The sequence below is a fragment of the Herpailurus yagouaroundi genome, unplaced genomic scaffold (genome assembly GCF_014898765.1).
Source record: "Herpailurus yagouaroundi ecotype Mexico unplaced genomic scaffold, PumYag 196, whole genome shotgun sequence".
Classification (NCBI taxonomy): Eukaryota; Metazoa; Chordata; class Mammalia; order Carnivora; family Felidae; genus Herpailurus; species Herpailurus yagouaroundi.
Genome location: NW_024412427.1, coordinates 2,469,467 through 2,497,142, shown reverse-complemented (window position 1 = coordinate 2,497,142; position 27,676 = coordinate 2,469,467). Strand labels below are relative to the sequence as shown.

Here is a 27,676-nt window from a genome sequence, read left to right as displayed (position 1 = left end):
TTTCTTTCTTTCTTTCTTTCTTTCTTTCTTTCTTTCTTTCTTTCTTTCTTTCTTTCTTCTTTCTTTCTTTCTTTCTTTCTTTCTTTCTTTCTTTCTTTCTCTTTCTCTCTTTTTAACATTCTTTTAAATATTTTCTTTTTATTTGACACAGAGAGAGAGAGAGAGAGACAGAGAGAGAGAGAGAGAATATGCAGGGGAGAGGGGCAGAAGGAGAGAGAAAGAAAGAATCCCAAGCAGGCTCCACGTCCAGCACAGGGCCCGACATTGGGCTCAATCCCACAACCCTAGGATCGTGACCTGAGCCAAAATCAGAGTGGGACGCTCAATCAACTGAGCCCCCCATGTGCCCCAGTATGCATTTCTGAGTGCGGTGAATGTTGTTCTCATCTCTTCCTCCCGGACAGACAGCTCAATCCATTGCTCAGCCTTGCAACCAAGTGTGGCCAATGTGAGCTGAAGGGATACAGGCCACTTCCAGGCCTAACCTATAAAAACCTCCCACATGCCATCTGTCCTGTGCCAGTCTAAGCCTATCGGTAGTAATGCCAAAGGCTAGAAATGCCTGGGGCACTCACCAGGAGCCGTGAGCTTCCCACAGACATCTCCCCTCTCCAAACCAATGTAACGACTGGACCAACCCTTGTGGTTCTTATTATGATTGCACGATGCCCTTCCGCCATCAACCACCAGGAAACTTTGAAAAAATAAAGGCTTATAACCTACAAGACCTGGAAAACCACACCGCACACATGGGGTCTACACAGCAAGATCATGGGAAGGGGGGCACGAGAGAGTGCACAGATCAGGGGTTCTGCGTTTATTGAGTTCAAGGGTGGGGGCCTAGGGTCTCAGGGCATGCTCTTTATTGGTGAATTTAAAACACAAGAGTGGGAATTTAAAGAATGCGAAGAGAACAGACAAGTAGCCCAAATAGTTACTGAAATCAACCAAGATCTCTAAATCAACCCAAATCTCTAAAACAAAAGAACCTCAGTTTCGGGGGAGGGGGAGCTGGCCTGGCTCTTTGTGTGGCTGGCAATTTGTTTGCCTCTTTAAAATGAATGCCTTAGCAATCAAAGCATAAGTCAGACTCCTGCATGCCAAAAATAAAACAAAAACAAAAACAAAAAACTGTCAGGGCTCACAGGACACCATCTCACACCCATTAAAATGGCTACTATCAAAAACAAAATAAAATTAAGAAAACAAAATAACAAGTGTTGGCAAGGATGTGGAGAAATTGGAACCCGTTGCACTGTTGGTGGGAATGTAAAATGGTACAGCCGCTATGTAAAACAGGATGGCAGTTCCTCAAAAAAATTAAAAATAGAATTACCATATGATCCAACAATTCCACTTCTGGGCATATGCCAAAAAAAGTGAAAGCAGGGCTTCTGAGACACATTTGTACACCCATGTTCATAGAAGCATCGTTTGCAACACTCCGAAGGTGTCCATCGATGGAGGAACTGTCTGTACATACAATGGAATATTATTCCGCCCGAACAAGGAAAGAAGCTGTGACACGTTCACAACAGGGCTGAACCTTGAAGATGTTACACTGAATGAAATCAGCCAGTCACAAAAGGATAAGCACTATGTGATTCCAATACAAGAGGTATTAGGGCAATTTCAGAGACAGAACGATGGTCGCCAGGGGCTGGGGGGGAGGGGAGAATGAAGAGTTAATGTTTTATGGGTCAGAGTTCACTTTAACAAGATGTAGAGTTCTGGGGGTGGATGGCAGTGACGGGTGCACAGCAGTGTGACTGTACTTAACGCCACTGACCCACACACTTGAAATCTGTTTCGATGAGGGATGAAGGGGAGGGGGAGCCCCAGGCTTCCAGCTGTGGAGTGAGTAAGTCACCGTAAGTCACCGGGATGAAAGGCACAGCATAGGGCCTTCAGTCAGTGATACCGTAACAGCGCTGCTGTATGGGGACAGATGGTACCGATGTATCACCATGTTGCACACCTGAACTAATGTAACATTGTGTCAATTATACTTCAGAAAACCCCCCAACTGTTATGATGGTAAACTGGCATCATGTGTATTTTAACCACAATTAGAAAAAAAAAAAAAAAACATATGATCTTCTCTCTCTCCCCTCCCCCCCACATCAGAAGCCCTAAGAAAAAGGGAGCCTGGGCCCAACGACCAGAAACACCAGCATTGAAATTTGCATGAACAAGAAACGAACGTTTGCATGAAGTCATTGATTAAAGAGTCTGGTTATGGCAACTGGCACTGCTTAAACAAATACAGTGACCTTGACCCCTGGCCAAAACTGATGGATCCACGGCTTAGACATCTGACCCAAGCTCAGTCAAACAAAAACTCCCTCTTGGAAACAAGACAGAGAAGCCCAGAGACTGAAAGTCCTGAGAACTGAGTCCTGTGCGTAGCCCTCACCAGGAGCCCCAAACTAGCCCCCCAATCCAGGCTGCCCAAGCTCTGCCCTCGACCATGTGAGACACCTGAGTGGCATGACAGTGCCTTCTGTTTTTACTTAAGCTATTGGCAGGGTTGACGGCAGGATAATAATTTGACATTGCAGCCTGAGTGTTTTTCCTTTTCGTGATTTCCTACCATCCCTCCACCTTCTTCCATTCAGGCAGGAGCCTCAGACAAGTGATGACCCAGTAGAAGGCAGACAATAAGCATATTCTTGGCTGTTGAGTTTCAAATCCAAGAAGAAACAGGAGGATGCGCGCAAACCACGCGGTCCTGCACCACCACCCCCAATAAACAAACAAACAACTCCCCAGGCTGAGAGAGCAGAGGGAGTCAGGGAGGACAAGAGGGTCCGCGGGTAAGATCTGGGTCCCTGGGCTGGGCTGGTGGTGCTGAGCGATGACAAAAAACCCCACACAGGCCTGGAGAATCTGAAAGCAGAGGGGCCTTGTGCCTATTCTTCCTACTGGGTGGAGCTGAGAAATGAACATGACGCTTTGCAGAAATGGCTGCCTGGTGTCTTGTCAAGTGAACCTGTGTCTGAGGCTGTGTGTGTGTCCCTCCATGCCGGAGAGAAGCATATGTTCCTGCTGTACCCAAGAGAGGGCCAAACCAAAACAGAGGCAGAGGAGTACTGAATCCAAGCAGTCCAGCTTCTGAATCTATTATCTCAGCAATTATGCAACAGCCTCATGGAGAAAGTATGGGAGAAACTTAAATATCTAGGGATAGAAATGTGTATCTATTATTCCTGCAAAGATCCTTAATTAACAGCACCAAAGCTAAGACCCAGACTTCCTCACAACTGAGGACATGGGCCTTCCTCCACAGCCCTCTTTTCCAACCCATGCTCCTGGCCATCTGTGGGGTCCAGGCTCCATTCTGTAAGGAGGGTCTGGGCTCCAAAAGCCCAAGAAACAGCGGTGCCTCTTGGGTTCCAAGTCACCGTAGGGCCCAGCCTCCCAGGCAGAGAGAGGCTTCTGCAGCCTGAAATTGAAAGTTCCCTCCAACATCATCATCGTCTGCTCCTCAGTTCCTGATGGGATTGCGAACAGACAATGGGGAACTGGCAGGCCTGGTAATTAGCAGTAATTGTTTATAATATCTGGGCGGCTGCCTGATTTCCCATCCCAGGGTGCCTCGCCAGCTGCCAAGGAACCAGGCAGACGCCCCAGAAACCCTGAATGGGTTATCACATCCTCCATGGGGCTGGAGGATGGAAGAAGCAAGTGGTGACGGGTCCCTGCTGGCCTGAGGACCAACTGTATCAGGGACCCCACTCCACCTCGGGTTCTTCCCTGGAAGAGGATAAAAGGCAGGGGACACAAAGTCAGAGCTGGTTCTACTCACTGGTCACCTGCCTGCTGTGTGATCTCTGGCAAGCGGCTGGTGTCTCTGTGCCTGAATCTTCTCATCTGCACTCAGGACCACACCTACCTACCTCTTGGACAGTGTGCGGCCATTCCTTCGGCAGGTGCCTGTGCTGTACCCATTTTAAATGCTTCAAAAATCTCTGCTCATGGGAGCCACTCTCAAGGGGGTGGGAAAGAGCCTGCTGAGTTAAATACCATACACATGCTACTACTTAGACCATGCCTGTATGCAGTAGGAACTCAGTAAATGTTCACTGCCAAACCTTTCAGCTGGTCTAAAACTTGGAAAGTATGGTGGCTAAGACTGGACTTTGGCATAATACAGACCTTGGATTCCAGTGCTGTGCAACCTGGGGTGAGTTTTGTAACTTCTCCGAGCTGCTATTTCCTCATCTATGAAATGCAGATCAACTATAATTGCCTTACTGAGTTGCTGGGAAGAGTCAGTGAGGTAACACAAGCAAGGTGCTCAGTACAGGACCTGACAACACAGTATGTGCTGAGTGAATAAAATCTGGTCCCTGCCGCCTGGCCTGGGAGAGCCTCTTCTCCCTCTTCATGGCATTTTTTTTTAAATTTTTTTTTCAACGTTTATGTATTTTTTTGGGGACAGAGAGAGACAGAGCATGAACGGGGGAGGGGCAGAGAGAGAGGGAGACACAGAATCGGAAACAGGCTCCAGGCTCTGAGCCATCAGCCCAGAGCCCGACGCGGGGCTCGAACTCGCGGACCGCGAGATCGTGACCTGGCTGAAGTCGGACGCTTAACCGACTGCGCCACCCAGGCGCCCCTCTTCATGGCATTTTCATGGCACTTCTGAGTCCCAGCCTGTCTGGAAGTGTAGCATCTGGATGCCTGAGACCAAGCCCAGGCCAACTAGGGGGTAGTGGGGGTTGGGGGGAGGGCTGCAGTAGCTGGTTTCTCCTGGGGACACATGTGAGCCACGCGGGTGCAGGCACAGGCCTGAAACAGGATTACAATCCGTGTTCCACTGGGCTTTTATTTTTGTGTTAATGGTGAAATAAGATTGCCTGCATTTCAACTCTCATTAGTTTCGTTTGGGGAGCTGAAACCCATTTGTCTTTTATTATTAACCTTTGAGCTCAGTTTGGACCCTGGATTTTCTGTGCTCTTGACAGTTCAAGAAGTAATTGGGTTATTTGGGGAGTGACTCTTCTCTTTTCCAGATGGATCACCTGTCTCAGTTGCATCCGAAATTAAAAGGCTGCACAGCCCTCCTGGTGATTATGGGTTATGCGGTTCTGAAAGGTCTTAGTAGTTTATGGGTTCTCTTCCATTCACTGTCTGCCCCCCTGTTTCCACCCATCCATCTACCCTCCCACAGACTGGTGAGCCTACACTACAGCCAGTTCTGCTGTAACACAGAATATACATTCCTGAAAATCACTCTGCAGTGCAAAATGCTTCAATAAAAAATAAGCTTATGGGGAAAACAGGGTTAATTAAGGGCACAACACCCAAATACTACATCAGTATCACATCCACAAAAAGAAAAAAAAAAAAGACAGGAACATAGTAAAAGTGGTAGCACAGTCTTTATACACATTAAAAGGTTAAGAAATGCATAAATACCAAAACAAATACAGCGCTGTACCTAGGAGATAACCTAAAGTCTGCTTGTGGAAACGAGTGTCAGAGGGATGGCAGCCGGTGAATTACCGTGCCTGGCGGAGCAGGGCTTTCTGAAGTGGGACGCCGGGTGTGGACAGAACACCAGCCAGGAGCTGTGGGAAGCAGGGAGCTGCTGGCCGTGTGTCTTATGTATTCCCGTGTAGGGGCAGTTTTCTGCGTTCCCCTAGTGTGTCCCATGGATGAAACGCACCTGAGCAAAGGCGAAATCTGTACTGCACTCAAATTATTCCCTAATACTTCAACTGTGTTGGAACAAATTCATGTTTTCAAAACAAGCGTTGTAGCAGAATTGACTGTATGCAAGGACACACAGAATCCGCAATCCCCACTCTGGCTTCTCAAGTATTCAAGACATTTCCAATTCCAAACCTGCCCCCAAGCACATGAGTGCAGCTCACAGGCATGAAGCCAGGGATTTGATTCACGTATCAAATAGATAACCGAAGGAGAAACCAAGGCACAGAAATGTTACATAACCCAACCAAGATCACTCTGCTAGGAAGTGGCAGTCTGACTGCAGAGTGCATCTTCTTAACTACTCTGCTGTGCTACTCTGTGTGCCCTGAGGAAACCTTCACCTTGACCAGAGCAGAGCACAGGGGCTTGCACTGCAAGCCCTGGGGTCAAGCAGGCCTGCATTTGAATCCTGAACCCCCCCCCCCCCATCCACTAGCTGTAGAGACACATTCTTCACCTCTCAGAAAGCCTGGGTTTCCTTTTTGGTGAAGCACGAAAAAACCATAGGATACCCCTCAGTGCTGTTGTAAGTACCAAATGACATAAACCCAGAACCAAATCTGGCACAGTCAAATGTTCCATAAATACTAGTGCTTATAAAGCAGAACAAAACATGTCCCCCTGTCTCCTAGCCCACAGCCATATCCAGTGCTGGTTTGTCCTTCAGGCACAATGACTCTGTTAAATAGCAGAAGTGGGGAAGAGAAAGGGGGTTCCAACCACCCACCAGGTCTCCTGGGCCTTTGGTGACTAGGGAAACAGCCTTGGCAAAATGTGACCCTGAGCCCAGGTGCATTGGCCATGCCATCAGCTCACAGTCTGCTTTCCAGGGCTCTGGGCACAGTGATCCAGACACCCAGGGAGCTGGATGTTGATGACCCAGACGCCTTAGAACAGTGCGGGACACAGGGAAGGAGCAGGCGGGGCTCTGGGAGCCAGCTTTGAGAGAGGATGCCGGGCCCCCGATTCTGAGTGATGGAGGCTGGGGAGGTGCAGGAAGGAGTGAAATGTGGGTGTGCTTCTGCCCGCAGTACCTATCCACTATCTACCAAAATGCGCTAAATATCACCCGTAGGGCAGTGCTGGGCAGGCACTGAACTCAGATACACAGACACACGTGTGACAATTATGGCAGAGTGGAGGGTGCTGTGGTGGGGGAGATCAGGCTGTGGAAGCCGCTGAGACAGCCAGAGGCATGGCAGACCTCGATGTTCCGCCTCCCCTGCCCACACCCGGGGCAGACATTGCTAATCGACCTCAGCATTCCTGCCGAGGCTAGAACGGGCTCCGGAATCGTTCTCCACACAGCATTCCAGGGAGCCACTATCAATTAACCGAAGCTGGCACCGGAGATGAAGCGTATGCGCCAGTTCTTAGCTGCGATCTGGAGGAGGAATGAGTCAGAGGGTGGAGGGGGAATAGAGGTAGGAAAGGCAGTGCAGGTAGAGGAAGCAGAGACCTGGAGAGGAGACAGAGGTTCAGGGGTCTGGAGCAGGGGGCACAGTGAGGCCGGGAAGAGGCTGGCAGAGATCAGCGGAAGTAAGTGCTGAGTGACAGACTATGGAGTTTAGACCAAAAGGGAGTCTTGCATACATCCCCACAGGAGTGATGAGTGGCCTCGCCAGGGGGGTGGGAGGGAGAGAAATGGATGAGTCAAAGATAGTTAGGAATAAAATGGAAGAGCCCAGTGATGGGTTGGATATGGAACACAAGCGGTGAAGCTGCCTGGGAGAACCCCAGGCTTCTGGTTTGGGCAGCCAGGAGGCGGTAGTGCTGTGGGCTCAGACAGCAGGCTCTGTTCACCCGGACCCCCACATCTTCCAACCCTTGCCACATCAGTGCTCACCAACCTCTAACAGTCAGGACCTGTGTTCCTCTGGCCCTAAAAGCTCACTCTGCTGCAGGGAGGGCAGGAGAGTTAACTGAAAGCAGCCACCAAACAGTAAGTGACCAGAGTCAAGAATGAATATTTAGCTCCCCTCACCTGCTCCTCCCGGGGTTAGCTTTGGGGTGCACGGTCCCCCTGACTGCCAGAGTCCCCTTCAGGATCAAGCTCTGGTTGCCTGTGGTGGCAGCTCGTTTCTTAATTTTTTTTAATGTTTATTTATTTTTGAGAGCGAGAGACAGAGCGCGAGCAGGGGAGGAACAGAGAGAGAGGGAGACACAGAATCTGAAGCAGGCTCCAGGCTCTGAGCTGTCAGCACGGAGCCTGATGTAGGGCTCGAACCCATGAACCGTGAGACCATGACCTGAGTTGAAGTCTGGTGCTTAACCGACTGAGTCGCCCAGGCACCCCAGCTCGCTTCTGAAAGCACATGCTCCTGCATGCCTGCTTTGCTTCTCTCACGTGCTCCTCTGCCATGGTTTTCTGGAACCATCTCCCAACTGAACTACTTGGACTCAAATCCATTTCTCAGGCCTGGTTCTGGGGAACCCAAACTAAAGCAGACAGTCACCAGGGAGTATCTCAGGATTCAGGGGTGTCTGGGGAGGCACTATTCTCATGGCCCTTTCTCAGGGGGCTTGAGCCCCTGCCCTTTATCTGGGAGAGATGGGCCTCCTGGAGGGGAAGGTGGGAAGCTTGACTCTGCCAAACCCACAGCTGTTCCCTTCCACCCTTGACACAGAGAACTCCAATTTTCATTGAGGCAGAACGGGGCCCAGGGAAGGAAAGCCCTTCCCCAGGAGATACACCAGGATTGGTCCGACACGCTGAGACCCAGGCAGGGAAAAGATGAAGGGATTCATTGAGCCACCAAACCACCCTAGAAGCGTCCACCTCCAGAAATCTTGATAGATGCAACCATTAAGTAAGGGAAAGAGTCAAGTGTAAAGGTTAAGGGCAGACTCCAAAGCTTAGATTTGAAGGCTGGCATTTAAAACAACTTACTGGCTGAGTGACCTTGAGCAAGTTAATTAACCCTTTTGGCTTCCTTTTCCTCGTCCGTAAAATGGGGGACATGAACAGTCTCAGTATCATCAGGTTGTCGTGAGGATTAAATGAGCTGTTATACGTAAAAGCACTTCGCCCGGTGCCTGCCCAGAACAAGTGCTCCATAAGGGTTAGCTCTAGAACATTATTACCACTAAGCCAGGGCTTCTCAAGCTTCATGTGCACACGACCCAGCTGGAGATCTTGTAAAAATTCAGATTCTGATTCAGTGGGTCTGGGGTGGAGCCTGAGAAGCTGCATTTCTAACACACTCCCAGGGGACCCTGATGCAGCTGGACTGTGGGCCACACTTTGCACAGCGAGTGCTGACGTCACTGTCAGCTAATATCGTGCAACCTGGAGCCCAAGGATCTTCGCTGACAGAATGGCCCCACCCACATGCACCCCTTCCCCAGCCCAGAGACCTGGCTAGGAGGCAGTGCTTTCCAAGTTCTCTATGCCCGTCTTTTGCAGCTCTCACTTCACTGATAACTGCTTGGTCAGTGCAGGCAGGGTGTCCCAGGTGCCCGGCCCTAGCACACTGTAGGTACTCGATCATCACTGCCAAAATAAAACCCCCCGCGGCCACTTGCAGAAATACACATGCCCAGTGATCCAGCGCACGGGCAGACGGACCCAGCAGCGCCAGGGGCCGCAGGCTCACGGGGGCAGCTCAAGCACACTGGCTCCTCGTAAGCCTCAGCTGGGCTGGCAGGAGCCCAAGGGGAGGACAGTCACACCCCCTCCTATTTCAGAGCCTGGCATCTGGGTCCCACCAGCACCCAAAATACCTCCAGAACAAGGAGGAGGCCGACCACAGCTCCATGCCCCCACCTGTTCTTTCTAGGTCCCTTCCTGGCCCAGGTGTCAGGTGGAGCAGTAGAACCTGGCCGGGTTCCATCAAGACTCAGACCCTCTCTGGAGGGCAAGAGTCTCCCCTCTGCCGGAACCTGCATCCTCCAACCCACCTAATCCTTCCTCAGCTGGGTTCACGATATCCACCCCAGACTTTTTGATAATCAAAACCATCACAGCCAACATCAACCCCATACTTGCTCTGTGCTAAGTACTTACAGACATGATTGCATCGGGGGTGGCTCCCTGTATCCGTTAGGACGCAACTGGCCACAAGGAGCAAAATACCCAATTAACAGGGGCTGAATCAACAACCAACAACAATAATCATAGACAATAATAATAGACTAATAGTGCATGCTACGTACCAGTCACTGTTCTAAGCGCTTGCACATGTGTTAATTCATTTAATCCATACCACAACTCTTTTAGTGGTCTATACTATCATTGTCCCCTTTCCATAGATGAAGAAACTGGGCTCAAAGAAGTAAAGTAACTTCACCAAAGTCACACACCTATGAAAAAGCAGAAATAAGAGAGGCACCCGGGTGGCTCAGTCGGCTGAGCGTCCGACTTCAGCTCAGGCTACCATCTTGTGGTTCGTAAGTTCAAGCCCCACATCAGGCTCGTGACCCGTCAGCCTGTCAGCGCAGAGGCTGCTTCAGATCCTCTGTCCCGCTCTCTCTGCCCCTCCCCCGCTTGTGCTCTCCCAAAAATAAATAACTATTTTTTTTTTTTTAAAGAAGGAGAAATGAAGCACAAACCAGGAAAGTTTGACTCCAGAGTCTTGACTTGAAGCGTAAGAGGCTGAGAGATGTGCTCAAGGCCACCTGGGGGTCAGTGGCAGAGCCAGGGACTAGGACCCAAACCTGACCCCCTGAAACTCAGCAGAGACCCACTACTACCCAGATGCCTAGAATATCTTCCTCCAAGTTTGGCTGCCTTGCCAAGTTTCTCAGGTTAAAGAAAACATTTGTTCCCTTCCTCCTCCTCCTCTTCCCCTCCCTTCCGCCGGTCCTCCTCCTCTCCTCGCCCTCCGGAAAGCCTCCCTAGGAGGTGGGTGGAACGGCAGCATCTGCCAAGGCAAGGCCATTCACAGAGGCCGGAGATGCCCAGTTTAGGAGGGGCTGGGGGTGGGAAGGCCTCCAGCCAGCAGGAACCCCCAGCTGGGAGGCAGCGTCAGAAATGAGAGGAGAGCAGGAGGTGGTGGCCAAGCCCCTGCCCTGCCCTGCCCTCGGACAAGCCACTTAGCCCGTGCTGTCCAGTGGAATGGTCTCTGAGGACAGAGAGGCTCTATATCTGCATGGTCCCAAACGGCTGCCTCTGGACACATGTTGCTGTGCACCTGAAATATGGCCAGTGTGATGGAAAAAGATATTATTTCACTTTATTCAATTTTAATTAATTTACATTTAAATAGCCACGTGCCTCGTGTCCGCTGTACTGGTTGGCACAACTTTACCCTTCCCCAGCTGAGGATGGCTAAGACAAGAAAGCAGTGTGTTGCCATGGAATGAGTCCCCACTGGGAGTCAGGACTCATGAGTTCCACACCTGTTAATGTGCTGTGTGCCCAGAACAGGTTCCTGGACCTCTCTGGGTACGCTGATCATCACTCTGGAGCAAAGTTTCATTGCTAGGGATCCACAGATGGGCTTTAGGGGAATCTGGGAACCCCTTACAGGTATGAAAAGAGGATATAGGTCTGTGTGTGTGTGTGTGTGTGTGTGTGTGTGTGTGTGTGTGTTAGGGGGCATGTGCATGCCAACAACTTTCCCAAAATTCTCAAAGAGGTCCATAATTGCTGCAGACAGGAGAATGTCCTGGGGAAAGATTAGTCCTCCCCCAGGGAGCCTTTAGAAAATGGAGTTCCTGAGCTCCACTCCCAGAGACCCTGATTCTGGGCACAGGCCCCTGCAACCCGTATGGGGAGCAAGTGCCCAGTGATTCTGATGCATCAGGGGAGAGAGGTGCTGGCAAGGAGGGAGTCATACCCAATGTTCTATGACTCGATGTTTGTGAAACTTCTTAACAAGCAGTAATACGTATTTTTAAAAACCACTTGTGATTTAAGAAACTAAGAAAGTGAAGATGACACAGTAACACTCATAATAAGACCCCTCTCCACCCCCTTATTTCCCAGCACTCACATGTGGCACTCGTGTGCCAACACCGTCCTGTGCTCTCTGTAAATACTAACCCGCTGAATCCTCACAACACCCCTCTGAGGCTGGTACGAGCACCCCATTTTACAGATGAGGGAACTGAGGTGCAGAGAGGGGACTTGCCCAGGATCACGCAGCCAGTGGGCAGTTGGGCCCCGGAATCTGCTCCACGCTGCTCCACCACTGGGGCTCCTTGTTTATCACCCCCCTTCTGGACTACCAGGAGTGCTGAGACAGTGCCCCAACCAGCCTGAGGCTGACCCAGGGCTCCTGGACGGGGTCGCTCAGCCCTGCCCGCCCCACGCCACAGGGCTCTCGAGAGCCAGGAGAGCTGGCAGCAGGCCGGCCCCACACTCACTTGCCCTCGGAGCCGTAGCTATTCATGCTGTCCTCGATGGACTCGTGGCTGGCCTGGCGCAGTGTCCGGCTGGGCATCTCCACTGCCAGGCCGGTCTCCGTGCTCCTCTGGATGGCCCCCTTCAGCCTCCGGCTGTCCCCTTCTGGGCAGAGAGGCCAAGAGAGATGGGGAAAGAGACACAGGATGGGAAGGGGACAGAGAGACAAGTCATCTGGTTAGTGTTACAGTGGCTGGTGTCGGCCCCCACCCCCAGACCATCAAATTCCTACCACCTGCCCCACCTGTACCCCCCTTCCTGGGGCAGCCATGCCCTTCATACCCACCCAACAAGCAGTGTCACATGAGTCACGTTAACTAACGGATTCATTTACAGGTACTTTTTCTTCCTTGAATCCATCTCTCCCCTGCAACTTTCTACAAATCATTTCTCCTCTTCCTCTTCAGCTACTGTTTTTTTAGAGTTTATTTCTTTTGCAAGGGGAAGGGCAGAGAGAAAGAGGGTAGAGAGAGAATCCCAAGGAGGCTCCGAGTTGTTAGCATGGAGCCTGACACGCGGCTCAATTTCATGAACCATGAGATCATGACCTGAGCCATAACCAAGAGTAGGACACTTGACCACCCAGGTGCCCCTTCAGCTCCTATTTATTGAGCACCTACTACATGCCATACTCTGTTGAGTGCTTTGCATGGATTTGGACCAGGTTTTGCATCTCAGTACAACTGGCAATTTAGATGGCATACAGTGGTGTTGTCAGGGGCTTCCTGTGCATTGTAGAAGGTCTATCAGTATCCCTGGCCTCTACCTACTAGATGCTAGTAGCACCCTCCAGTCCAGTTGTGGCAACCAAAAATGTCTCCAGACACTGCCAAATGTCCCCTGGGCGTGAGGCAAGTCACCCCTGATTGAGGACACTGATTTAGACCACTGGCTCTGAAACCAGACTGTCCAGCTTCAAACCTGGATCTCTTTCTCACTGGCTGTGAGAGTCTGGGCAAATCACTCATCCGCCCTGTGCATCAATTTCCTCAACTGTAAAATGGGAGAACAGGCTTATTATGACAAATGGCCCTCTGCCCTTGCTACTCGCTCCCCTCAAACATCTCCTCCTCTGCCAGTAGCTCACTCCTTTGCTTCCACTCTGCAATCAATCACCTTATCCAAGACCTTCCTTGACTATTTCCTGGCCCCTCACACCCCCTGCCCCTCTCTGTCCTATCATCCTGCTTTGGCTTTCTTTCTAACACCACCCCAGATATGTTGTACATTGTTGATTTATTGACCAGCTTCCTTCCCGCAGAGGGTGAACTCCATCAGGACACGGTGCTTTGCTTTGCTTTGTTGACTATCGAAGCCCTGGGGTTGAGAAGAGGATCCAGCCACAGTAGGTGCTCAATAACTGCTGGATGAACAAATGTGTGCCTTGAGAGTGGTCTTCCTCCTCAACCACCCGTGAGGAGATGGGTCTGCTCTCTCATGTTAGCATCAAGGACACTAGACACAGAGGTTAAGCCACTTGTCCACACCCATCAAGACTTAGAAAGGTGGATGGGGGGGATGGGGAACAACAGTGCCAGGAATTGACCCCAGGAGAGTCTCTTTGTTCCATGCTCCACAGCCTGGTGATCAGGGTAAGCTTTACAACTCCTGCCTCCCTGTAGGCACTGTGGGTTTGCTGGAGGTGGGGATAGATCTTTAGGGGGATCTTCCCCATGTCTCTACAAAGTCTGGGATGAGTTCGTACACCTCAGGGGCTTTCTCAGTGCCTGCTGACCAACCCACTGCAGGGAAGCAGTGCCACCCAAATCCCATCATTCTGCTTGGCAAGAGGTAGGGGGACTCAGGTCTGCATGCCAGGAGACAGAGCAAGGCCAGGACGCCTCCTGGTGGCCGCCTCGTGGCATCCCTTCTCCTTTCCTCCTTGACTTTAAAAGACACACACACACACACACACACACACACACACACACACACACACTGTGTGTTTCTCAGAGTGTGTGCCCACGTTTGTCTCCCACATGTATCTGCATTATTCAGGCGCACAGATGTCCACACACTCAACACACAGTAACACAAACACAGGAATATACGTGCAAAGACAGTGTGTTAATGTATGTCTGAGTGTTTGTATTTGTGTGTTTCCATGAGTCTCCATATACCTACCATTCTGTGTTTCTGAGACTAAATGGGTATGTGCCAGTCACACAGATGTACATCCATAAGAAGTATATGGCAACCCACTCACAAAAGCACACAGAGAAACTGATGCTGTGCATTTCTGGGTGTGTATCACCTGGGTGTTTCTGAACACATGTGTCCCTGTCTCTGTGCTTCCCTTCATTCCACAATTTGTTCTTTCCCTAAGCTGTACCTGCATCCCACCCAACCATTTCTGTGTTTCTGTGCATAGCAGGTGCTAAGATAGGGTAAGATTCAGAAACACACACATGCACACTCACAAGCACAGAGAGATGTCCCCCACCGCACATACACACAGTGCAGACTTATGTCCAGGGACAAACCCCACTCCCTCACACTGGGGATGCAAACCCACAACCCGGAACCCTGCAGGCAGGCTACAGACACCTGCCTGGGCTTTCCACCTCCCCACTGAGCCCTATTCTAGAGCACCACACTGGTTCGTTCCCCCACCCACCAGGGTCTGACACATTTCTCCTGGAAGAGGAAGAACCAAAGCATGACACAACAACTCAGTCCCCACAGGGGCTAAGGAGGAAGTTTGGTAAGGCGTGCTTCACGTGCTGTGGCATTCTGTAGCACCAAAGCATTTCACATCCAGTACCCTGTATGAGCCTCGGTGAGGCTGGTTTTGCAATCAGATGGAGCAGGCATAGAATTCCGTTCTGCACACACTAGTTGCTAGACCTTGGGTGAGTCAGGTAGCAGTTGAACCCTGTGGAGCAGTTGAACATCTACCACAGAGCCTGGCACACAGTAGGTACAAAACAAAAATGGCCACATGACTGCAGACACTCCCCAAATATGCTCATGCCAACTATCTCGCATTTTCCTCCAACCTGCCACCATCTCCACCATGGGAGTCCCCAATCAGGTACCCAACCACACCAACAATGTCCATCTAACCTCATGGGTTAGATGGCCATCCCTTGGTGACTCAGTCAAGGTCCCCAAAGGGACTGTGACAATGCTTTCACACTTCCCACCCCATAACCCCATCACCCCAACAAATGACCTTTCTCCCACTTTGCTGAAAGAATGTGTCTCTTTGACTTGCTCTTTCTCACTTCCAAATTTCACCATCCTTAGACCTTTCAACATGCCCCTCACCCCTCCCCTCCTCTCTGGGAGGCAGGGGTAACCCTTCTCCTGGCCAAGGCTGATCAACCACCTGTTCTCCTCATCCCACCTCCTCCCACCCTCTCCAAGAACTCCTCCTCTTACCATTTGTCCTCTCTGGGCCTTGATTCTGCCACCTCTACATCTTCTGGCTCTTTCCATTCCTCCTGCAAGTCTGCTCGAGGCTTCACTTCTTCCACCACCCCCTTCAACCAACAAACTCCTTCAGAGAACACAGACAACCACACACTGTCATCTCTTGCAGTGTGGCTTCCACTCCATTCACACAGCTTACTAAACCAGTCTCCAGTGACTGCTCATGACTAAGTACAAGGGCCTTACCTCAGCCCCCAGCTCCTGAAATATGGCACTTCCACTCACTCAACATTTACTGACAGCCTTTGTGCTCAGTGGGAAGCCTTCATGAAGATGCGAAACGTGCTTCTAAGTGCTGGTCTCCACTGATAAAGCACGCACCGGTGCAAGACAGGAACTTCAGCCTCTGCTTTGGGTCCACTGGGTCCCAGAAACAGAGCCTGGCTTGAGCCGTGGTAGCAGACGATGTTGAAGCACCACCTACATCTCACAGATCTCCCTTCATCCCACCTCTGTGAGGCCCCTCTACACTGGTTTCTGAAAGCCACCACCTGCCAACTTTTGTGTTTGCTCGGTCTTCCTTTGGGCTACTGAGCCCATGTTTCCCCCACACAGACAGAGGCAGAAGTGCCTGGGGGTTTATGACCTGTGATCCCCTTAATCAAAGACCAAATGGAACAGGAGAATGAACCCTCACTCCGGTCCTTTGCTTCAGGTCAGAACAACTCTGAGGCATAACAGGCTCCAGAGGAACACTGTGGGAGGGGTTGAAGCTGCCCTCTGTGGGCTCTGCCTGACTCCACATCCCTGCATGCTTCCTGCTTCCAGGTCTCCTGTGGGGGCATTTCCATCACTTGCACACGAATCTTATCTCACGGTCCTTTTTGGGGAAATCTGACCTAAGACACCTGCCTTGACTAGCAGCCTAAGAAAGTCAAAGTTCAGAAGTCCTTGCACTGGTGGGGTCCAGCATCACAGTGGAAAGACCATTTCCTTCATGAATGTGGTGATAAAAAGAGCTGCTGCATAATGAATGCAGGCATGGAGAAGGGCATGCTTTCCAAAGGGATGGTTAAGGGGGGCAAATGACAGGCTACCTTGTCCATGGTCATCACAAACGACCCATTGGAGAGGCCTGGAGTTTGAGTGCTGTAAGCTTTGGGCACCAACTGTGGCTGGCTACTGTAATGTACAAATAAATGGGAATTTGGATGACCCACTTCTGGCTACCCACTCACACTTGCTGCACCCAAAACTTGAACTGAGCAGCTTGAATTTTCTCCCACAGGGTCCTAAGTGCCTCTTCTCTCAACCTGTGCAGAGCAGGGATAGTGGTGTGGAGTGTGAACAGCTGGAGCCCTGCCAGAAGGCAGCAACAGCTTGGGGTACCAACACCACTGTGTGCCAAACACCGTGCCTGATGCTGGAGACAGGAGGGAGTATGATGGGAGTGGCGGTCCTTGCCTCCACAGAGCTCAGAGTTCAGAGGGGGTGTTGGACACTTAACAGATGATCACATTGACTAATCACAAGTGTGTTAAATGCTTTGAAGACCAAGTACAAGATGTAATGACAGCACCCATTGGGGGGGGCCAGTGGGAGGGAGACTAACGTAGGCTACTGATTACTTCATCCTTTGAACAACAGCCACTTCAGATCTCTTCTTTGGCTTCCTTGATAGTAAATTTTATGAATCTCCTCCAGTCTCTCTGACTGCTGCTTCCATCCCTATATGTGAGGCCCTCACCATTCAGTCCTTGGGTTCTCTCTCTCTCTCTCTCTCTCTCTCTCTCTCTCTCTCTCTCACTCTGCCCCCTGTCAATTTCAATCCCCTCCCACAACCTCAGCACTACCCTATGCAAATGAATCCCACCCTCAACCTGTAGCCTTTAACTCTGTTCACAGCAATATTTCCAACTGTATTCTGAGCATCGCTACCTGGATGTTGAGCAGGATCCTTGAATGCAACCTGGCCAAAACTAAACCCATCCCTGGTCCCACCTCCCCCAATCAACTCAGCCACCCAGACCCAGAACCACCTCAGGACCTCTGTGACTTTTCCTCCTCTCTCATCAAATGGCAGGTCTTATAAGGTCTTTCCCTGTAATATCTCTTATCTCTTCCCTTTCTTGTCCATTTTCACAGCCAACCACTGTGATTATCTCAAGTCTATACTACGTCAACAGCCCCCTAACTGGTCTCCCTGCTTCCAACTCACCCACCCAACAAGCCATTAACAGATTAACTATCTTAAATTACCACTTCAGACAAAGATACTCCACTCCTACTCATTTATTCTACACAAAAAGTCACAAAAGTACATAAAGATATGCATGAAGAGGTTCCCCATGTATTATTTACACCAACGAAATGCTGGAATTAACCATCCACGAACAGGGGACCGGTTTATTAAATGATATATCTGCACAATAAAATACTGTGAAATAGTTAGAAAGAATCATCTAGGGGTGACTGGCTGGCTCAGTTGGTAGAGCATGTGATTCTTGATCTCAGGATTGTGAGTTTGAGCCCCGCGTTGGGTGTAGAGATGGCTTAAAAATAAAATCTTAAAAACATCATCTAGATCTACACATACAGTGACACAGAAAAACTGCCTCAACATACTGTTAACAAAGTATGTTGCAGGACACTATGTAAATCATAATACCATTTTTGTAAAGCTATAGATAGCTCATATATATTTGGGAGGAAATCTGGGAGGATATGTACCAAACTGTTAATGGGGAATAACTGTTAGAGGAGGGGCTTGAAAGATGTGTTTCTGGAACTTTTAAATCTAAGTACTGTAAGATCTATACAGAAAAGTGCACAAACCCAAAGTGTACAGTTTGATGAACTTCCACAAAGCAAACATACTTGTATAATCAGCACCCAGATAAAGAAACAGAGCACTGCAGGGACCCCCAAAGCCCACTGTGATGTCTTCTGGTCTCTCTCACTCCACAAGGGTAGCCACTATCCTGATCTCTAACACCAGATATTAGTTTTGCCTGTTTTTTGAACTTTATAAATAGAGAAGGCCGTTTTTTTGGGTGGGGTGGACCGGCTTCTTCTGCTCGGTGTTATGTTGACTGTGTAAGGCCCACTCATGTTGTGTGTAGTTGTAGATGGCTTATTATCACTGCTATATAGTATTCCACTGTATGAATATACCACAATCTATTCATCCACTGTACTGTTTAGTATTTTTTTCCAACATAGGGCTATTAGAAATAATGCTGCTATGATTATTTCGGCACTTGGCCTTTAGGGAAGATTCACACATGCATCTCGGACATATACCTAGGAACAGAACTGCTGGGTCATAGGGCAAGAATTTTTTCAGCTGCCAAATGATTTGCCAAAATAGTTGTACCAATTCACACTCCAACCAGCACGTTGGGAAAGTTTTATTTCTCTTTTGTATGTGTCTATGTCTCTTGAATTTTTTATAGTTAAATGTATTAATTCTATAATGTAAATGAAGGCAAAACCTAAATTTATAAATAAATCACAGCTTCAATCATGCCATGATCCTATTTAAAACCTGAGAATGGCTCCCCGTTGCCTGCCAAATTAGGTTCAACCTTTGCAACCAGGCATTCAAGACTCCATTATCAGATTCCCAGCCCATCTGCTACTGGTCTCCCTCACAATCTTCCCACCCCAGCCCAGCTGGGCGCCTCATTACTTTAGGTACATCCTCAGTAACGTCCTCATCTTGGTTTTCTCTCCTTTACTTTCCTCCCTTGCTCACCTGCCCTATTAAAATTCTAACCATTCTCTAGAGATAAGCTTTAAATAATACCTATAGAGTTATTCGGCACTCACCAAACTCTTAGGGCTGTTGCAAAGAGTAAATATAACAATTAGGTAATGTAATGATACAAACATTTAATCCTTGGGATGTCCTAGGTGGGCGATGGCATACTGCAATCACTTGATAAAGATGATGATGATGATGATGATGATGATGATGATGATGATGATTACCATTGTGTCTGACGTTATGCCACATGTTTTAAGTGGGCATCATCTAAAGGTCACAATAAACTATGAGTGAAAAAGTTACTGCCCCATTTTACAGGAGAAGAAAATGAGAATCCAGAAAATTAAGGAACTTTCCCAAGGACACACACACCTACTAATGACAGAGCTGGAATTCAAAGCCAGGTCTTTCTAATGCCAATAACCATGTTTCTCATGAACCACTCAACTAAATTCACTAAACTTTACCACAGGATTCAAATGCCATATCTTCCACAAAGATTTCCCTGATCAGACTCCCTGAGTCCTAGGAGAACTTCATCTTCACTACTGGTGTACCTACTCCACTGAACCTGGAAACACAGTCCTCACTCAATCTAGCTGATATCTGCATCTACAGTGTAAGCTCATTCGTCACTTACTACCCTTCAGCACCTAGGACAGCACCCAACATTGCCTATCCCCACTAATAGTGCTTAATTGAATTGGCTTTATTTTTAGGATGCATCCCCAAGAAAAATGCAAATTCTCCAATAAAGCAAACAAGTAAGTTTCACTCATATGTGCTTAATGTACCTTTTCCCAAAATCAAGCATTCATAAGGAACAGGATAATAAAAATGATTTATTTATCATAATGATTTATCATCATGATAAATTATTAGTGTAGATACCATTATTTATAGCACTTAACCCTGTGCCAGGCACTAGATAGATAATTTAACCATAACTCTGACAGTCAAGAATTGTTATCCTAATTTTACAAAAAGGAACCAAGCTCAGAACAGATCAGGAACTTGTCCAAGGTTATACCAGACAAGACAGAGCTAGGCTTTAAACCCAGGTATGTGTGAAAAACAATCTTATATTCTCAACCGCTAGAGATTTCAGCACTGTGGTGGTGGGAGGAAGAGGAAACAGAGAATACAACTATTCTCCACTTTGACATTTTACCAAAGATGGATCTTTACAGCTTTGTCTTCTAGATGAGGAACCCAAAGCTGAGAAAGGTTATATGACTTAATCCAGGTCCCCAGGTTGCAAAACCCCTAATCATGTCACTGACCAGAGTGTAATCTTGTCTCTGTGAATGGCCCACTATGGGTCCATATCATAGTCTGTGAAATTCCCTAGACACAAGAGCTCTGGGTCAGTCTGTTATTTTAAACTAGGATCAGAGCTATACCATGTCCCCTGAGCCCACTGCTTCCCCTGCCCACAGCTACTGCCCTCTTGTTCCTCTGAGACAAATACCCTGGAGGGTGCTGCCTCTTCTTCCTCCATGGTCAACCTCTCCCTGGCTTAGCTATTCCTAAGTGACTTCAGCCTCACATGTCTTTCTTGCCCACGTCTTAAAACTCATCTGAAAATCAAGGCTGAGGTGGCATGCAGGCACTCAGACCTCCTTAGCCCTGATATTGCCTCTGGCTGTGTCTCCAAAACCAGGTCAGGGAAGCACAAACCCTGACTGAGGGCTCTTTACCTCCCGCTCTTCTCTCTGCAGCTGTAAAAATCTGCCTTCCATTGAAATCAGAGAAGATTCCATTTGGAGGGAACTTCTGGGTCATCCAGACTAACGTCTTCCTGTGTAGAGGGGCAACTGAAGTCTACAGAGGGACATGAGTCAATGACTATGTTGAAATTAAAATTCAGGTTTCTTAACTGCCAACCTCTCAGCCCCTTTTCACAGTGAACAGCCATTTGCCACTATTTCTGGAGCATGTTCAGGAAGCAGCAAAGCCTAGTGGTTAAAACCATGGCCTGAGTTGTAGAGCTGGCCCTGGTCACTTTATTGGTAATGTGATCCTGGGCAAGTTACTTACCTTCTCTGTATCTTGGTTTCCTTCTATTCAAAGAAATAGAGAAAATAATGGTATGCACCTCAAAATATGTTTATGTGGATTAAATAAGTTAATATTTGGTAAAAAAAAAATACTTAGAACGGGGTCTGGCACATAGGAAGTGCTGTTTAGTAAATGACATATAAGTATTTGTTAATTAGGTAAACTGTGTCTCCATGTCTCCTTTTGGGAATTCAAATTCAGTCTTACTCTACATTACCAGAGTCATAGCCTTAGCTCACCCCCTAACCTTCTCTTGCCCAGACTACTGCAGTAGTTAACTAACTTAGAGGCTCCCAAACACTTGCCTGGAGGTCAGTGGTGGTTCGACAGTTTGGAATACATTGGGAACTCAGTTAAAACACAGGTTCCTCTGTCCCCTCTCCTGAGAATTCTGGTTCCGTAGGCCTAGGGTGGGGTCTGTGAATCTGTAGTTTCCCCAGGTACCTGAAATGCTTGGTCAGGTGGTCAGTCTCTACTCTAACTGGTGTCTCAGCACCAGAACATTCTCTTCTGCCAGTTCTCCACTCTGTGGTCTGCATGAGCTTTCTAAAACTTAATCCTGAATATGTCATATCTTTGATTAAAACCTCCAATGGGGTATCTGGGTGGTTCAGTTGGTTGAGCATCTGACTCTTGATTCTGGCTCAGGTCATGATCCCAGGGTCCTGGGATTGAGCCCCACATTGGGCTCTGTGCTGAGCATGGAGCCTGCTTAAGATTCTCTCTCTCTCTCTCTCTCTCTCTCTCTCTCTCTCTCTCTCCCTCTCTCTCTCTCTCTGCCCCTCTTCCCTACTTGTGCTCTCTCTCTAAAATACATACATACATACATACATACATACATACATACATACCTCCAATGGTACCTCAATGCTTGCAGAATAAATTCTAAAGGGCTTAACACACAGTGCCTTTCAGATCTAGTCCCAATCTACATTTCCAGCCTATTTTTTCCTGTTTCTCCAATGTGCTCTCCATTCCATTCACACTGAATAATTCAGGTAATTCCAAACATCCCATGTGACCAACTACCCCCAAATGTCTTGCCAATCATCCTGCATATAAAATTCTTACCATTCCCTTCTCTTCTGGAGAAAGATGCTTTTAAAAACAACTGTTTGTTAAAGTATAATATATATATAGAAAAGTGTACAATTATATGATGTACAATCGTAAGTGTACAACTTGATGAATATTACAAAGTACACTCACACAGGGAGCCAGCACCCAGATCAAGAAGCAGAACATTACCAATGCCCCAGAAGCCCCTCATGAGTAATGGTTACTTCTCCAAGAGTAGCATCATCCTGACTTCTAATACCACAGATTGGTTTTGCATCTTTGGTACTTTTTTTTTGAGAGTGAGAGAGAGAGAGAGCGCGCACATGAGCAGAGAAGAGGCAGAGAGAGGGGGAGAGACAGAATCCAAACCAGACTCCATGCCTGTCAGCACAGAGCCTGACACAGGACTCAATCCCACGAACTGTGAAATCATGACCTGAGCTGAAATCAAGAGTCAGACACTTAACCAACTAAGCCACTGAGGCATCCCTCTTTTGTACTGCTGTATACACAGAATTGTCTCGTATATATTCTCTAGTGTCAACTTCTTTAATTCAACATTATGTTTGAGAGTTTCATTCACATTGTTTCAGTGCAGTTCATTCTCATAGCTTTATTGTCTTATACTGTGTGAATATATAAAAATTCTATTGCTGATGAATATTTGGGTAGTTTCCAGTTTGGGGATATTACAAAAAGCTCTGCCAAAGACATTCTCATACGTGTCTTTTTGCAACCATTTATTTGTGCACTTTTGGGGAGGGGGGCACAAACCTAGGAGGGAAATTACTGGGTCATTAAGGATATGCATTTAAAATGCTTTTTAAATGGATTAAGCATGATGTGGACTGGAAATATTAACAGAGATTATCCTTCAGCAAGAAGCAATGTTCTGAAGATATGAGGCTCAGAACTAAAATATTTTGGGAAGAAGGATGGTGGGAAAACTGTTGATTAACCGTCTATCTGGCTCACATTTATATTCCCCAAATGTAATAGTTGTTAAGTCTATGTATAAAGGGCAGACAGCACCCAATACAGAAGACGGAGGGGTGAAAAACGCCTGGAACTCAGTAAGCATTCAACAAATGCTGGCTATTATAATTAACCTCTTGAAGAGTCATTGGCCAATAGCTCACTAATACCGTCTTTCATATATTGTCATTATTTCATTAATTCTAAGACACACATTTTCAACATCTCTGAAATTAAGATGTGAATGACAACTGATGGCAAGTCAGTAAAATTCTGACATGTTATATCTGTCTTGGTGGTACAAAAATGAAGTTGTGACTTGAAGTTGAAAACCTAATGCAGGGGCGCCTGGGTGGCGCAGTCGGTTAAGCGTCCGACTTCAGCCAGGTCACGATCTCGTGCTCCGTGAGTTCGAGCCCCGCGTCAGGCTCTGGGCTGATGGCTCAGAGCCTGGAGCCTGTTTCCGATTCTGTGTCTCCCTCTCTCTCTGCCCCTCCCCCGTTCATGCTCTGTCTCTCTCTGTCCCAAAAATAAATAAACGTTGAAAAAAAATTAAAAAAAAAAAAAAGAAAAAGAAAACCTAATGCAGAACAGGAACGAGCAGCCCAAAGTGTTGGGAACTGTCCGTGGTGCTGACCCAAGTGCTGAGTCCTTGGCTTGCCTGGGCCAGAGGTGGCCCCACACAGGGAGGGGAGATCTCAGAACAACAAAGCAACCCCAACCCATGTTTGTTTTTAAGTCACGATTCCTTTCCAAGGGCTTAACTGATGCCTCAAATTCCACCCTTCCCTCCAAGGGCTTACTGATGCCTCAAATTCCACCCTTCCACGTAAAGACAGGAACTCCCACTTACAGAGCTCCCAGAGCCTACAACAGGCATTCAACCTACTTCATCTAATCCTCACAACCAGAGTTGACCCATGGAGGTTAATGAACCTGCCCAAGATGGCAAAGCTGTTAAGTAGGAGAATGATCCTGGTCTAGTGCAGACCAGAATGTAATTTTCCCTTTAGGCTGCTTTACACTAGGGGGACAATTTACAGTCCCCACAAGTGGCTGCCTTTCCCCAGGAAGCCATTCCCAATGGCTCTTATGACAAGGTGAGCAAGCTGTGGAAGAAGCTGAGTTGTGGGCAAAAAGGTAGAGGCTGTGGTCCCCTCTGGCAGTAGGAAGCCTCACTTTACATTGTGTGTGACTTCCTCAGAACTCTTTCCAAGATTTGAAGGGAGAAGAGGGACAGATCATAAAGACACAGAGCTGAAACTGGTGGGAGTGAGGGAAGCAAAGGGTACATGATAAGGATTTGAGAACACCAGATAGGGAGGGTCTAAAGATATTGAGAGAATTAATTGGGTAAAGCATACAAATGTGCTTTGTATCTCTAAAGAGTTATGCCTCTGGAAGAAAATATTATTCTCATTTGTCCAATGAAATATGCATTGACTGAGCTCATTTCCTATCCCATGCTTTTTGTGACTTTGGAGATTAGAAGACACAGTCACTGTCCTTATGGAGCTTACAGTTGGTGGAGGGGGAAGGGATAGAAAACAGATAAGTAACTGTCATTCATTCAACAAACTCTTACTAAGTGCCTATTCAGTACCAGGGCCTGTGCAGGAGACTCATAATACAGACGAATTAAATCCAGACCCTGTTGAAACTCCCAGTCTATCGGGAGACAGACAAGTAAATGGGCAATTATAAAACAAGCTGTTATAATTACAACATTCAATAGTTCAAGGACAGAGATATACACATAGTACTATGGGAACTGAGGAGTAATTAATACAGCAGTAATAGTAGAGGTAGTGCTTGGGTTGTAAGAAGAACTATTTCAATACTGAATTATACTTGGTTGCAAACAAAATCATAGGAAGATTTTATTGTAGACGCAAGTGCTACCTTCTGGGAGTTTACAACTGAAAGCCATATTGACAAGTATGTAGGAAGAAGGCAAAAATGCAGAACCAAAATCTTAACCGAGGACAAAGAACTCTGAGTGCACAGTAAATGCATTTGGGGGAAGAGATCCTACACTTACCATGGATGGTCAGGGGAAAGTCATTCACTGTATTCTTACCAGCATGAGAAGACTTTCTTGAGAAGAGGTATTTCAGCAATCATTGGAAGGAAGATAAGTCCCCACAAGTGGCTGCCTTTCCCCAGGAAGACATTTTCAAAAGCCCCTAGGACAAGGTGAGCAAGCTCTGGAAAAAGCTGGGGTGTGGGAAAAGAGTGGAGTCTGTGGTCCCATCTGGCCCTAGGAAGCCTCATAATCCGCATACCATCCAAGGCTTCCAGAATCTGCCACAAACCTATACTACAAGTCTTACATCATGACCATACCAGGTGTTCCGTCCACACTGGATTACTCATCATTAACCAAACACAGCCTACATACTTCTGTCTTCTTAAGAACACAGGCTAGGGAGCCAGAATAACTGGGTCCAGGACTTGCAGCATCTCTCTGCCACTTTCTGAATATACTCAAGAAAGTTGCTGAACCTCTCTGAGACTCAGACCCTCATAAAATAGAAATAATAATAGAACGCACTTCTTGTGGTCATATTGATCAACTCTCACCGGATTATGCTGCAGTAACAAATGATGTCCAAATCTCAGTCGCTTATAGAACAAAGGTTTGCTGCTTGCTCATATTAAATATCCCTTATTAGTTAGCTGTGGCTCTAACCCATGAATTCTTCTGGAATCCAGGATGAAAGAGCAAGCCCTATCTGGGACATGCTAATTTCCATGGCAGAGGAAAAACAGAAATAATGAAACCACAAAACATCTCTTCTAGCCACTGTACTTTTCTCTATGTATATTTAAACATTGTAAAGATTACACAAAAGAATAGATATATTTATCCCCTAATAATGTAAAAAGGCCAAAGGTATAGAGGAGATAGGGGAGCTCTCTCCCTTGTACACACATTGCAAAGCCACCAAATGATTTGTTATAACAAGGCAGTGTGTTAGCCTATTTTAGCTCAGATTCACATTAATTGTGAAATACATCCCCTCGTGCCCCTAGTGGGGCTGACCTCAATGACATAACATATGTACAGTAACTGCCATGGGAAGATAAAGGCACTCAGGAAATTATAGGCACTGCGATCAACAAGATTCTGAGATAGATGGCAGTGTCCCCACTTCCCAGAAACTCTCAGAATACCAAGGCTCTGAGAACTGAAGCACTTTGCCCAGCGTCCCATAGCAAGTTAATAGAGGGGCAGAATGCAAAACAAACCTGCCCAGACTACACAAAGAGTCAAACACAAATGTTCACAGCAGCATTATTCATAATAGTCAAAAAGTAGAAACAACCCAAATGTCCACCAACTGAGGAATAGCTAGACAAAATCTATTACACCCATTTAGTGGAATATTATTCAGCTGTAACAAGGAACGGGGAGAGCTGATAAAGGCTACAACACAGATGAACCCTGAAAATATGCAAAATGAAAGAACATCATGAAAAATACATTTTCTATGACTATTTATATGAAATGTCCAGAATAGGCAGATCTATAGAGATAGAAAGATTATTTATTTCTAGGGAGTGGGGTGAGCGGTGAGGAGAGATGTACTAATGGCTACAGGATTTGGGGGGGGAGACATGATGAAAATGTTCTCTGGTTGATTCTGGTGATGACTGTGTAACTGTGCATATGCTAAGAACCACTGAACTGTACACTTTAAGCAGTGAATTGTATGGCATGTAGTTATATCTTTCCCTCTATATATGTATATATACCCATTCCTTTCCCAGGCCCTGTTCTTAACCCCTATTCTATACTGGCCCCCCCCCCCCCCCACAGGGAGCCAGCAGCATGGTGGTGGCTAATGCTTCTTCAGGTCAGGACTGGCCTCAACAGAGGCAGCAAACGGCTCCAGCTGAGCAAGAGGCCAGCATGTGAAGCCTGTTGCAGAAGCCAGATGAGGTCTAGGCTGTGCACTCTGGACCCCAGACATTCCATCTTCAAAGCACACATGTACACTCATATCCCCACAAAGGCACATGGATGAAGAAATGCAGTGAATACAGAGGGGAGAGGGGAAGGAATCCCTTACTCCCAGCCATACCAGGGCAAGCTTTCTGTTTATGCCTCCAGCCCCCCACGGGCACCTTCCTCAGTCTACACATGGTCAGCTTATTTCAGAGCCTACCAGACTCAGAAGAATTAACCAGGATCAGCCAAGACCAGTTGGAACCAGCTGGAATCACCTGCACCAGCCCTCCCCAGAGCAAACTCACCTTAGATGAGCTACTCAGCACCAGAGGCTGCTGGTAAACCTGGTCTCAAGCTCTTGCTCAGCTCATCCAAATATCATGGCTGCTGAACATCCAGTCCCCCTCTGCATGCT

At 47.6% G+C, this 27,676-nt stretch overlaps 1 protein-coding gene across 2 annotated transcripts in view; it reads right to left on the bottom strand.

The window, feature by feature from the left end:
* Positions 1-27,676, bottom strand: part of RIMS4 (regulating synaptic membrane exocytosis 4) — a 63,973-nt gene that overhangs the window by 11,014 nt on the left and 25,283 nt on the right. The window contains exon 2 of one of the 2 annotated variants that reach the window (XM_040446964.1): positions 12,031-12,172. In XM_040446964.1, the coding sequence (XP_040302898.1) occupies positions 12,031-12,172 (142 nt within the window). The remainder of the gene's footprint in view (positions 1-12,030; positions 12,173-27,676) is intronic. The other variant, XM_040446965.1, reaches the window with a different exon arrangement.